The 13,968-nt window shown below is 63.3% G+C and overlaps 3 protein-coding genes across 3 annotated transcripts; all 3 read left to right on the plus strand.

Annotated features, from left to right (window-relative positions):
• Window positions 1–3,384: 3,384 nt before the first annotated feature.
• On the plus strand, window positions 3,385–5,384 carry PLICBS_004022 (uncharacterized protein; the record flags this gene model as incomplete). Its single annotated transcript, XM_018326766.1, has 3 exons — window positions 3,385–3,451; window positions 3,506–4,073; window positions 4,130–5,384. 3 exons carry the CDS (start codon window positions 3,385–3,387, stop codon window positions 5,382–5,384), a joined length of 1,890 nt encoding a protein of 629 aa, XP_018175086.1.
• A 2,926-nt stretch (window positions 5,385–8,310) lies between these two features.
• Window positions 8,311–10,191, plus strand: PLICBS_004023 (uncharacterized protein; the record flags this gene model as incomplete). The annotated part of the gene is made up of 3 exons (XM_018326765.1): window positions 8,311–8,737; window positions 8,787–9,195; window positions 9,246–10,191. 3 exons carry the CDS (start codon window positions 8,311–8,313, stop codon window positions 10,189–10,191), a joined length of 1,782 nt encoding a protein of 593 aa, XP_018175085.1.
• Window positions 10,192–11,004: 813 nt separating this feature from the next.
• On the plus strand, window positions 11,005–13,816 carry PLICBS_004024 (uncharacterized protein; the record flags this gene model as incomplete). The annotated part of the gene is made up of 3 exons (XM_018326764.1): window positions 11,005–11,218; window positions 12,500–12,666; window positions 12,776–13,816. The coding sequence occupies 3 exons, from the start codon at window positions 11,005–11,007 to the stop codon at window positions 13,814–13,816; spliced, it is 1,422 nt and encodes a 473-aa protein (XP_018175084.1).
• Window positions 13,817–13,968: the final 152 nt, after the last annotated feature.

Raw genomic sequence — 13,968 nt, forward strand, 5'->3', positions numbered from 1 at the left:
TGACAGCGAACGAGGCGCTGCAGACGGCAGCTCCGAGGCCTGACTGTGGGGGGCCCAGCCCGCCGCCATTGGCTGGTAGCCGAGCGCCGCCTGGCCTCCACTGGCTCCCGAGGATCGGTGCCTGCTCTGCGCTGCAAGTACTTACCGGCAAGTACACGCTGGGGCTCAGACGAGACTGTGGGCAGAGCCCTGGAGATTGAAGGCCTGTCCACGGCTGCACGATCAGTCCAGATCCTGTTACAGCATTGCCCGGGTCCGCGGCGGTGAGCAGCGAACCCCCTGTGGACGAACAGCCCTGTAACATATTACCGAATGGTCCTGGGCACCCGGCCTGCTGGGGGAGTACCGGCCCAGCGGACACGCATGGCGGTGGCACGCACCTCGCAGGCGGCGTGGTGGGCGCGCCCTGGTGGGTGGTGGGGTTCCGTGGCACTGGGTTGAACCCTGGATCACCGCTGACGGGCCTGGCGTGGCTTGCCTGAGCCCTGGAGGTGGCCTGGACGGGACCTGGCTTGCCTGAGGTGACCACTTCGAATCGGCGCCCGAGGCGTTCCGCCAAGGTTGCAACTTGTTGGGTCCAACAAGCTGCCGCCTCGAGCGAGGTGCGCGTCGATGAGAAAGACGAAGGCCCCGAAAAAGGAAGCCCGTCGACAGAGCGTGCCCAACGCTGTCGACGCCAGGGCAGCAGCCGTCAATTGCCTCGACCCTCCGAATGGGAGGCTCTCCCCGCGTTCCACCGAGACACGCCATCGGATTCAGACCCCTCCATGCCTCCTCAGCCAAGCGAAGCGTCCGAGGAGGCGGCCACGTCCAGAAGACGGCCCGGCAGCGCTCTCTATCTGAGACACGAGCCCATCGCCGGCTGATGCTGATGCGCCAGAGCGCCGCCTTGCAAGAAGACGGCTTGCACGCATGGGCAGGCAGGCACCGCAGCTCCCTCCGCCGCCGCCTCGCCTCCCTCACGCCTCGTCCCTCGTCGTCATGCAGCGGCCGCACCCAACCTTGTATGGTGCCACGCCGCATGCATATCTCGATAGGCCGTTGCGACAGCTGCAAGGACCGCCGCGTGATTGGGCCGCGGCGTCCGGGGCTGGGTGGGTTGTGCGACGGCAGAGAAAGACGATGGGCGATGACATGGGGCGCGCGCATCGGCCATCTGTTTGAGAGGACCTTGAATCCCATGATGGACCCATTGGCCGGCCGGGATGCTTGCCGACCGCCGACGCACGCGTGATTCCACGACGGCTCTGCACCGTTGCTGCAGCCGCCTCCTCTGGCGGTGGGAGACGGCAGCGCCGACCTCGTCACGAGACTCTGGACGGCTCCGACAAGGGGGCCTGTGCTCGAAGGACGGTGCAGGCGCGTTATTATTGCCTTGCCTACTTGTGCCTTACCTTGGGGATATGTGGCTGGGGAGCGGACGTGTCCCCTAACCCGAGACGAACAACATCGACGGCGGAAAGTTGATCGAGCATACCATCCTGGTGAGGTATACTCCGCAAGATACTTGGTAGGTCGTACGGAATCCTTTGTACAAGGAGCAAAGAACACCTGCAGTATCTCCCACGCTCCGGACTCGGCGGAAGTAGAGCCCATCGTGCGCCGCGAGGCTTGCGGCACCAGGGCAGGGCAGCCAACGCGCACCCGCCAACCCAACTACCGATGGCTTCGGCAACAAGACGGTCAATGCCCAACTGAGACGGGCGGCGAGCCCTTTCGCCTCCGGATGACGAGGCCCGTCTTGTGGCGATGCGTCATGGGCCTGCGCCACAGCGACCGTGGCCTCGTCTGGCTTGCCTCGCTTGCCTGCGGGGAACCTGGCGACCATGCCGGTCGGATGGCAGCTGAGATTGGCTCTGGACGTCGTCCGGTCCCAAGCCAGCCGAGCGCTGAGGCCCAATCAACACCGACGTCTCGATCGGATTGTCGCAGCCTTGCGACTGGTCCTTCTGGTACGGTGCGACGGAGCCGAATCGTCATGGCATGGCCAAGATGGCATGGCATGCCCAGGTCAGTCCGGGCGCCGCGGCCAAGAATCAGGCGTGCCAAGAATGCGGCCCCGTGTCAAAACACCCGTGTCGAGGCCTGTCCTGTCAGCGCCAGGCAGTGCTCACTGCTCACGCGAGGGCTTCTCGTGATGGCCCCTCCCACCATTGGGCACGGCGTCTTCCAGGTGCTTGGCCCAGGCGATAATGTGTCTGAATGGAGCACTCGCATAGTCGTGACACGAGCTGACTCCACTGCTTGGCTGCCGACCGACAACAGTGTCGCTGACAGCCTCGTTCCCGTTGCTTCCGACTACCCTGCGCTGCCGTAAGAAGACGATGCGCGGGATCGGTGTCTGAGCTGCCTGGGCACGCCGTGCAGACGCGCGCCCCGTGCAACGTTGGAGTCGTCCAGAAGGCCTCCGGTGCGACCGACCCTGGCCCTTTGCCTTTCAGTCATGGAAAGGTGAGCTGCACAGCCCCAGCGCTCATGCAGGACACGCGGGGTGGAACCCAAGGCCTGCAGCAGCGGCGGGACCCCTTTGAGCCTGAAAGCATGTTCGCGTCCAAGGTTCAAACGAGCACAGCTCACCTCGTACATGGTCCTGGCCTGTGAGGAGAGAGAGTCGGGGCTCTCGTCGCGCGAGGGTGTCGCGATGAGGCATTCATTCGTCTCGTGGTCGCAGGCCTCGTGTGCAGTGGGGGGGGTGATGATGCGCCTGCGAGGCTTGTTAAATCGCCGGCACATCCGTCATCCCGCTCTGCAAGCCCCGGGGTGGCGCCCGGGCGCCGCTGACTGCCATTGTCACAGGCGATTTGCTCCCCTGGAGCCACCAAGGCGACGACGGCACCAAGAAACGGCAGCGACCCGTAGGTTCCAACACCCATCGTAGGGCTAAATTTACCCGCCCCAACCAAGCGCCGGGTGTCCCTGGCCGCCTGGCCGATACAGATGTCCCACTGGCCTCGACAGCGGGCTTCAGTGGAATCAAGGCCCGCTCCCGCCCACTGGAATGCAAACCTTGGCGGGGTCCTCGGGCCCCGCCCCGCTCCAACCATCACCGGGCTCCTCCTCCACTCCCCTCGCCTCAGGCAAGGTCCGTCCGTTTAGTTTGATGCCCGCCCGGCCACACACACAACGGGCGAGGTGGTTGCGTCACGGTGCGCCCGCTGCAGAGCACCGCACCGCGCCGTACCTCAAAGGAGGCGAAGTCTTGGCCGGCCTCGTCGTCGATCCAGTCATCTTCTCTCTGGCTCGTCAGGTACCCAACCCTGCCCTTTCCTCTTCTGCCCATAGCTCAGGCACGGCTGGCGATTCGCCCGGCACCTTTGATTCTGCCACAAACACTATCACGACCTCACGACTCCGCGACCAGCGCGACCGTCCAGCTGCGCAACCATGGACTCGTCCGGTGTCCGCAGAAAAGACACCACCAAAGGCCCGCCTCTGCGCGTGCTCTCCCTCGGTGAGAATCCGCGCGTGCGCCGTGACCGCGTCCCCCGCTAACCCCGAGTCGCAGATGGAGGAGGCGTTCGCGGCTACTCGATGCTCATCATCGTCCAGGAGCTCATGCACCGAACCTTTGTCGAGACCGAGGGCCGCGCCCCCCGCCGCCATGAGATACCCAAGCCCTGCGACCACTTCGACCTCATCGTCGGCACCGGAACCGGCGGCCTCATCGCCCTCATGCTCGGCCGCCTGCGCCTCGACCTCGAGACTTGCAAGGAGCTGTACGTGCGCCTGACGCGCATGGTCTTTGAGACGGACAAGACCATTGCCGGCATCCCGTACCGGTCGACGCTGTTCAAGGCGAGCAAGCTCGAGGACGCCATCAGGCAGTGCGTGCGCGAGCACACCATCTTCGAGGGCGAGGGAAACGACGGCAACGTTGATGAGGACCTCGTCAGCCCCCTCAACCCGGCACAGCGATCCAGCGCCTACCCGAGGCGCCACTCGAGCAACGCCAGCACCGTTAGCTTTAGCGCGCGCAGCCCCGCTGCCCAGATGGCGGCGCGGCCCGCCTTCAACTCAAGATACGGAAACCCAAATGCCAGACTGTACGATTCGCGGGAAAGGAGGACCAAGACGTGAGTTGAAGCTCTGATATGGCATCCCATCCTTGCCCTCACTAATCATTTCACAGCGCCGTGACAGCAGTCTACAAGGGCTCGCCGCGGGGCTCTCCGCCTGCGATCCTCCGTTCGTACGATTCCCGACGAGAGCCGCCGCCCGAGTTTGACTGCAAGATCTGGCAGGCAGGTCGAGCCACCTGTGCCATCGGCCTGGCCTTTAAGCCCATCCAAATTGGCCAGTCATGGTTTCACGACGACGGGGTGGGTACGTTTAATCCGGCGCCCGAGGCGCTCGACGAAGCCGTGGTAAATGAGTGGCCTGGCCGAGAGGTTGGGTGTTTTGTCAGTGTCGGCACCGGCAAACGGCCCAAGTCGAGCGACGCCAACCAGCAAATGTGGTACGAGGGGTTCCTCGGGGAGTTTGCCGAGGCGCGAAGGAGATTGATCGCCAAGATTGAGGGCTGCGAGGTTATCCACGAATACATGATGCGTGAGCACCTACCGCGACGGGGAGTCAACGCCGAAAACTACTACCGCCTCAACGTCGAGATTGGCGTGGGCGAGTTTGGCATGAACGAGTGGCACCGGCTCTCCGACATTAGCACGGGAACACGGCGATACATGGCTCGAGAGGCAGAGCAAAAGATGATTCAGGGCATCTCGACCAAGCTGGCCAAGATCCTCAAGGCCAAGATACGCTGGGAGCGAGCTCAGCAAGGCATCCCGGAGCTGGTGAAGTCGACATCGGCGACAAACTACGAAATGCCGCTCGCGGTGGAGCTACCCGGGGACGTCCCGACGTCGTATATCGTGCCGCCGCACAGCCCCATGAGTCGGTCGTCGTTTGATTCGGGCCCAGACAGCCTACAGGTCGGCAATTACCCCGCGTCGCCAAGGAGCTCTCATGACCGGATGCGCCCCGTGTCTGCGTGCTCACGAACGTCTCCCCCTCCGGCGATGACAGACCGCCCTCTGCCGCCGCCGCCCATGGGCAGCCCGTCGCCTCATGGGGACGAACCGGACCGGCTCCTCGTCTCGGCACCGTCGCCTACGCAGTATCGAAACGCGTCCGGGGCGGACAAGATTGCCATCATGAGCCCCGACGAGCACCCGCGGCCGCCCTCGATGCACCAGGTGGTACCGCCCGCCACGAGGATCGAGCCGCCGCCGCTGCCGCCCAAGACGCCCCTCCCAGACAGCAATCAGCAGCAGCATCACCACCACGGCAGGGGCCCGAGAGTACCCACGCCTCCGTATCCGCTGGACGACGAGGCACCGCCGCCGCCAGTGAACATGGCGCGGAAACCCGACTACCGCGGGCGGTAAGCTGTGCGACGAGTGCCACAAGGTTGTTTAGAGCTGGTGCGAACACGAGATCACCCGGCAGGAATCGGCGTTTGGCGTGTTGGACCGACTGACGTTGAACACATACCGCACATGTACATGTCGAGCTGGGACCGTCCATAGCTTGCGTCTTGATCTGATACCACGGCAGCGGGCCATTGCGACACTGTTGATGCGAAACGCGCTACGAAGTTTAGATAATGCTGGATGCTGAATATGGAACTGTGGGAGTTATTCTGGCAAGCCTCTGCCACTGTAGGATCCACGTACTTTGCAGTAAAATAGACGGATACCATGCTGCCCTTTTCCGAGTCCAACAGTGCCTACCTAGTACCTAGCACACTCGTGTCGTACGCCAACATCCGTGACAAGGGACAACAGAGCTTCGCTAGGGCCACGTGGAACGAAGCACGGTGGGTGCGTTGTACGCGCACAGTAAGACGGCTCTCGTTCTCGCTCTCGTTCGCATCGCTAGACATGATTTGGCAGGTGCGATACGCGGCGAGTGATGTAACCAACATTGTACGCGAGGGCATCAAATGGGAAGGAACGAGTGGGGAGGAGTCATGGCCATGGTGCGGGCGTGGCAGGAGCAGGTGAGCTGTTGAGGGAGGGGCTTGAACAACCGCGCGGCTGGACATTTGCTGTCCTCATGCACCATCACTGTCGCCTCGCTTCCGTCGTCGATGGATGCAACGCCCGCCGCGGACGCCCATGTATTATGTACGTACTACCGAAATCGCGTCGTCGCCGTGGTCTGCCGGTCGGGCCATCTGGAATGCCCCAGCCTTGCCGACCGCCTCGCAGCCGACAGGCAAGGCCGCGCCGCCCATCGCGACGCCAACGACAGCTGCGGACCCTACTCATTGGACAAGGCGCACGGCGCCGGACAAGGGAGAGCAGGGCTGAAGGCCTCTCGGGGTCCTGGCGGCTAAGCAATGCTAAGCATTGGGGGGCGTTTTCGTGGACCGTTTTCCGACCCCAACCTGGACGAGCCGCGTCCGCCGACAATGCAACCCGCCGCTGAACAACCAACAGGGAGGGCGGCAGCAGAAGCCACCTGAAGTGGCGTGGTCACAGTCTTTTGCCTGTGATCCGCCGCAGGTGCCGGACCTGGATCCCTGGGGTCTCGACCGTCGTCCCATATCGCGCGCTCGTCGGGGTTGGATTATATTTTGTTGTCGGGCTCGCCATCTCGGTCCGTCGTTGGATTCCGGCGTGTCTTGGCTGCGAAAACATTCTAAACAGGAACATTCGGGCAAGCTCCTGCACGTCGCTCGGCCGTCCGAGGCGGCCCAGGAACCTGGATCCACGGCGGCTGGGCTGTTGTTGGTCCTGGTCGTCGACGGACCAGAGCACGGCGCACAGGCTGCATGATCGGGGATTGGCCACAGGTTCGCAACTCATGGGATGTGCCGAGCGTGCCATCCTCGCGTCCCCTCCTCCGCTGAGCCTCTTGCGGCAACCCCCTCTCTGCTGCAGCAGCGGTCCTTTGGGAGCCGCCTTTTAAAATTGCCCAGTCAGCAGGGTCGTTCTCGGCGCGCCCCTCGACGTTCTCCTCCCGTCCCGTCCATTGCTCATGCGCACACACGCACGCTCTCACTCGCACACTGCAGCGCCCTCGGAACTGCTGCCTCGGCTTTCCTGTGCTCTCCAGCTCTCCAGCAATCGGCGCCTGCGGCCACGGACACCGCCGCCTGTCCCGGCAGTCAAGGGTGAGTAGAAACGCATAAGCGCCGGCGCAAAGCAGGACCGCACGGCGGGCCGGACCACTTGGCCCTATATCTCGACCAGGCACTACGACGACGGCTGCCACCACCAGGCCCAGGAGGAGCTCGTGCGGAGCTGACGCCTGCCATCTCACCTCAGCTCCGACGGCTTTTGGCTTTTTGGCTCCTCTGATCCGGCCCCGCGCCGAAACACGAGGCGTCAACTGTGCCCATTCGGAGAATTAAATAACGACCGCCGCCTTCTGGCTGGCTGACGGCCGCGACTGGCTCGCTAGCCTCAACTAGCTGGCCGTCGCGTCGCGTGGTGCTCACCTGAGGATGAGGTCCGACGACTTGCAGATGCGTGGGCCGGAGTCCCAGCTATCGCCCACCCAGCACTCAGCTCCGGGAGCCGGGCCTTCGGGCCTCGTGTTCAAGACTCGGCATCCCTCCGCCTGCAAGGAGTGCCGACGGAGGAAGCAAAAGGTCAGTTTAGTACCTGCATTGGCTTGCCGGCATTCGCGCGCATCGCCTGGGTTAGGGGGGCCAGCTGGGCGACGACGGGGCTGATCCACGTCGGTCAGCTCGCCTGTCAGTCTGCCTGTCAGTCCCGGCAGCCTGGGAGCGGCTGAGCCCCCATCTGCAGCGGCTCTCACCTTTTAGCCATTGGGGCCACGGCTTTCGTTGCCATGTCCCTAGCTGTCTCCCGCTTTGGTGTTGTTTGCCCCTTTGTTTGCTTTGCTGTTGCCGGCCTGGGTGGAAATGTGCATGGCTTCCCGTGGCACTCCTTCGTTGACTGACACATCGCCACCGCCCAGTGCTCTCTCACTCAACCGTGCACGAATTGTGCTCGTCGCTTCCCTCAGCCTGTTTGCGAGTATGGCGCTGAGAAGCCCAAGAGGTACGTCCCTTGCGCCACCCCGTGACAAGCTTCTCCGCCGGGGCTGCGCACCTAGTGCTCTCCTCTTCGTCCTAGCCTGCGACAGGGGCGTCGGACCATGACATATATACGTATCAGCATCTCCAGGCCCGAACTGGGGCATTCTTCCACCCTCGCCGTGGTCACTTGAGCCTCATAGTGGCAATAGGGGCGAGGTGCTGACCTTGACGTTCTTGTATTTAGGTCCAGCTATGCTCCAACATCGGACTCGCGGGGTACTGTTGCCCGCGCCGGCAATGGCCTTTACTCACACTTGGATATGGAAGCCGTCCACGATGCTCTCCTGCAAGTGGAAGGGCAGGTCGACTGGGAGACAAGGGGCTCCGGGGGCGGTGGGTACGGCTTTTCGCCGTACAACCAGCCCATCGGAGGCCCTTCGGGTCGGCTAGTGTTGGTGAATGGAGGAGGTCAAGGAGATGCAGATCCGCTCATTCAGTTGCGATTTCGTGACAAGACGGGGACGCTCAACGGCCAAGACCTCGTCGAGCTCATGCAGTTCATCCTCAAGACGCGCCTCAAGGTTACCAACAGCATCATCCAAGATGAGTGGCAGATTGACGGCGCGCACCTGATACGCGCCGTGCAAGGCGCGAGCCAGCCAAGCAACGCGCTGGCGAGATTTGAAGACGAGGTCCGCTACCTGCCGATGGCACCGACAAAGATGAACAAGGAGCTCATCCGTACACGTGAGGCTCCCCTGCGCCCACACATGCGCCACGCCGCTGACCGCCACAGATCTCCAACTCATGAGCCGCTTCAAGGCGTCTCTCGACGGCAGCCCCCGGCCCAACAACCGTTTCATGAAGCACTGGATCCCGTACTCAATCCAAGACCCGTTAGTGCTGCACGTCATTCTCTGCTCGACGGCCAGCTTCCTCAACGAGACGGGTCGGGTCCCCAAGGTCATGCTACTCATACACCGCACCAACGCCATGCGAATGATCAACGAGCACATAAGCGATCCGCGAAGGTGTACGGACGATTCTGCCATGCTCGCCGTCGCGCAGTCGATTCTCACGTCGTGGTACTGGGGCAGCACCGCCGAGCTCCGCACGCACATGGTCGGTTTCAAGCGCATGATTGAGATGAGGGGCGGCATGCAGAGCCTGGGCATGGAAGGCTACACGAGCAAAATCTCGCTCATGTGAGTTGGCGTCTCATCTTGTAAGTGGCCGCGTGCTAACAGCGACGCAGAGACGACTTTGTCATTGCGCTAGTTCACGAGACGCGGCCAATGCTCTTCGGCCAGCCTGGATTCGAGTTCGAAGACCCGGTCCGCGTGCCGCTGCAGGTCAACTTCAACTCGCCGCTCCTATTCGACTGCCCGCCTTTCCTCAGCCCGGCGTCGCCGCTCCGGCTGCACCCGCACACGGCCCAGATACTCGACGAGATGCGAACCGTGCACCGGGTCGTCGCCGACTTGTCCGACGACGCCACCGACGAGGAGGAGGCCGCCGTCTACCTGGCAGCGGATGCCGCTCTGACGGCAATACTCTACGTGCCGGAAGACGTGGCCCTGGTGGAAGGGGACTCTGAGACGTCGACCGGGCCCTCCAACTTGAGCGGCGGCTTGAAACGAAAGCGGCAGGGAGACGACACGGCAGAGCCGCGAAAGGCTGCCACGACGGCATTGGAAGTGAGGGCTGCCACGGCTGAGGAGATGCCGGATCTCGTGCACCGCTGTGTGCGCAAGGCGGCGCTGATATACTGTCAGGCGGTGCGCGACCGAGTGTCGACGAGCAGGGCGTGCAGCGAAGACGACTTCAATCAGGTATGGCATTGGGCATGGGGCGCGGGGCTGGACCGATGGGCGGCGCTCAGCGGCATATTCGTGTGGGTAATGATCGCGGTGGTTCCCAGCTCGCTCTCGCTGGTGCATTCGCGCATGGTCAAGTCGCTGCTGGTGACAGGGTTCATGTACTTGGGGACGGAGAATTGGCACGTGGCGGCGGACATTGCGGCGGCGGGACTCAAGATGCAGAGGTGGCTCAGGGGACGGAGAAACGGCTCAGACGGGGGCGTGGTGAGCGAGGCGTGGGGGGGTGAAAAGGTGGTTGAGAAGCACGGGTTCGCCTTCAAGGACGAGATGCCGGACGTGGTGCCGGCGACGATGGAGGAGGAGCACGAATCGGACGCGTAACGTTAGTCGACTGCCGCTGTTGGCTGAAGAGATTCGACAACTATCGGCGGCGTGCCCGCCGGGGACCTTGATGGAAGCACGATGGTGGAGGGAAGTGCCAGATCGACAAGGCATGGGTATGGACGGCATCGGCATGGCCTCGACATGTCTGCCAACCAGCCACTGATCGAGGACGCACGACTTTCATCATGACGATGCTCGGGATCAAGCTGCGTACGTGATGATACGAACCACGAATGAGCTGCCCGCCCCCGGCAGGCCGTTGGAAGGGGGCCCCAAGGAGGCTGAGGATGGCTGCATTGGATTGGGCGGGGTGCCCGTCTCATGCATGCAGTGCCACGTTGGCCGTGGGAGAAGCCCAATGGGCCGGGCGCCAACCGTGGGCCGGGCGCAGGCGCAGGCGCAGGAGCAGTGGACGAACGGCCGCAGGTTGATGAGTTGTTCGTGCGGGGGAGGAGAAGCCTGGAGGTTGTGAGCGACTTTGATTTGAAGTCGTGGCCTGCGCCGGTAGCCCGCGGGGGAAGGGTTGACGCATGCGCACGTCACGGACATAATTTGCGACTGTGCATATGTCGTGCGCGTTCGCTGGGCTGACTGCATGAATCCGTCACGGCTGCTTCCTCGTACATACTCATTAAAAACATGATCACAAAAACGGCGATGGCGCTGCTCGATCCCGAGGCTCGTCGCACCGCTCCTCTCCCATCGCATTGTTGCGCGACCGGTTGCGCGACGAGACGACCAAGGCATTCACTACACTCGACGCACGTTCAATTGTCACGCAGCCATCAACGGGACCGGCCCGGCTCAGCCATGTCTCTGCTCCGCGCCGCGCCTGTCTCACCGTCCGCGGCGGCCATGACACGCCTCCGAGTCCGCCGCGACACGCTCCCACGCGCGGACGGCGCCGCGCCGGCAGCCGCAGACAAGCGCGAGCCGGTCGACACGGACACGGAGGACGATGATCACGACGTGGGCCTCGACGAGGGTGGTCTCGAGGGAGGGGCCCGGCGCCGCGGACGGACGGGTGCGTGGCGGGTGTGCCGGCGACAGCAGCTGCAACAGCAGCTACAACAACATCACCGGACACGGCATCGGCGGCAGCGGCAGCAGCAATATCACGCGGGGCCAGCGACTGCAACGACGACGGCGGCCGAGGCGGTGCTGCTGGCGCTGGTGACGGCGGGAGCTGGAGAGCTGGGGCAGATGGACGGGGGTGGGGGGGTAGAGGGGGAGATGCGGTCGTGGGTGAGGCGGATGTGCGTTGAGCAGCTGTATCGCTTCGATGAGCAGGCTGCGTCGCGGTGGTGAGGGCGCGAATATAACGGAAGAGGAGGAGGTGGTGGTGGTGACGCTCGCGGCGATTATGGCTACAGCTACGACACGGCCGCCGTGATGATGGTCACGACCACGGTAACGATTACTATTCTACTCCATTGACGACTGAGCGGAGGATGAAAAAGCAGAGGCCGCAATGACAACCCACGACAGCAACGAGGATGATGACGGCAGCCAAAAATCAAGTCACCGTGTTTGGGATATCGGAGTGAGATGCGCGCGTGCGCTGCGACGTGGCTGTAGGGTGGGTGGATGCACCAGTTTGTGAGGGGGCAAAAGAGACTGGCTTTGGTGCGATGGGTTGTAGCTCCCACCCAAGCTTGACAGCTCGGAAATGTATGAGCCCGAGGTCGGAACGACACGAAAAAAAAAAACACGGAAAGAACGAGGAGGGAACTACGGAGAAAAGGACTGCCGAGCAATTGGGAGGACGGGGTGTGCTGTGCGAGCGCATACATACGAGGAAAACGCATTCCCCCGCTGGGGGTTCGGTCAGGGTGAGAGACGTCCGGTGGCCGCGATGGAGAGGGCGCCGGCGGCCCGCCCGCCGCAGGATAAATACGAAACGCCGGGGAAAAACAGTACGGACGGCGAGTGAGTAAATAAGTGAGTGCTGACCCTTTGGGCTAATAAGGTTGCATGCCTTTCCAGCCCATCGGAGCGGGGCTCGGAACGAAATGGATGGGGAGACTTTGTGACGACAGAAACAGCTAAAAAGTTGAATTGCTGGGCTAGCATTTATAACCTCCAGTCCCTTGTGCCTCCTGCCCCTCTGCCCCCACGTAACGTACGACGACGACTACTACTACACATCCGCAGTCCAGCTCAACTCAACGTGAACAACGCGTTGGAATCTCATATCTTGTCATTCACAGGTTCGTCGGATCTCAAACTGTCTACACGTTGTGTGTGGTGTGTGTGCGTGCGTGTGTGTGTTGATGACATCACTGTAACTGACCGGTGAATAAAGGGGGCTTTGAGTCGATCTTTTGGAAGTCGAGCGATTACATATCCCCGGAGCGAAAAGCCGTCAGCGGAGAAAGGAAGAGAGTCACCATGGCCTCGTCCTCGTCGTCGTCGTCACCCATTGGCGTCGCCATCATCGGCGGCGGCCTGTTTGTCAAGGAGCAGCATCTGGTACGCCATCCTCCACCTCGGACCCCATTGTCACAGATAACCCTCTCCCTAGTGGCGCGGGGAGATCAGAACGTGTGACTGAGTGAGTAACTGACACACACGCGCACAGCCCGCGGTGCTCGCCTGCCGCAGCCTCGCCCTGCGCGCCATCTACTCGCGCTCCCTCAAGTCGGCCGAGTCCACCGCGGCGCTCATCCCGGGCCTCGTCGCCGCCGCCGCCGCGGAAGCGGGCCAGACTCAGCAGCAGCAGCCTCACGTGGACCTCTACTCCGAGGACTCGGACCCCGGGCGCGCCCTCGTCGACGTGCTCTCGCGCGACGACATCTCGGCCGTCATCATCGCGCTGCCCATCCTCGCGCAGCCCGCCGTCGTCGAGGCCGCCCTCGCCGCGGGCAAGCACGTCCTCGCCGAGAAGCCCATCGCCAAGGACGTGCCCGCGGCCAAGGCCCTCATCGCGTCGTACCACGCCCAGCGCGCCGCCACGTCCGGGCGCTGCACGCTGTCCATCGCCGAAAACTTCCGCTTCATCCCGCGCTTCGCGTACGCGGCGGAGGCGGCCGCGCGCATGGGCCGCGTGACGCACTTCTCCGTGAAAGTCATGTCGCACATGCGGCCCGACAACAAGTACTACCAGACGGCGTGGCGGCAGGAGCCCGGCTACCAGGGCGGGTTCCTGCTCGACGGCGGGGTGCACCACGCGGCGGCGGCGCGCCTGTTCCTGCGCGGCGAGGCCAACCGCGCGGCGACGGTGCGCGCGGCCACGGACCTCGTCCAGCCGGGCCTGCCGCCCATTGACACCGTCGCGGCGGTGGTGCGCACCGCGGGCGGCGCGACGGGCACGTTCCTGCACTCGGCGGGGACGCTCATGGAGGCGTTTGAGTGGGACGTGGCGTGCGAGGGCGGCTGGGTGCGCAGCGCGGGCGAGACGGTGACGGTGAAGCCAAAGGACGGGGAGAAGACGGAGAGGGTGTTTGAGCGCACGTCGGGCGTCAAGGACGAGGTGGCTGCGTGGGCGAACGGCATCGCGCGCGGCGAGCCCAACCCGCTGCAGAGCCCCGAGGAGGCGCTCGCGGACCTCGAGTTCCTCGAGAAGATGTTTGTGAGCGGGGAGAGGGACGGCGAGCTGGGGAGGTACGAGCTGCAGCTGTAGGAGAGGGGTGAATCTGTCTTAGTGTCGCGCTGTATGTGAGTTTCTGGAGCTGCGGGATGACATTATTAGCCCCTTGAAAAGCCACATCCTTTCCTCCAACGCCTTTTGATGAGATGAGAGCCAACGGAGCTGTCGAGGTGGTGTGTAAATGT

The sequence above is a fragment of the Purpureocillium lilacinum genome, assembly GCF_023168085.1.
Source record: "Purpureocillium lilacinum CBS 284.36 DNA, scaffold_3, whole genome shotgun sequence".
Taxonomy (NCBI): Eukaryota; Fungi; Ascomycota; class Sordariomycetes; order Hypocreales; family Ophiocordycipitaceae; genus Purpureocillium; species Purpureocillium lilacinum.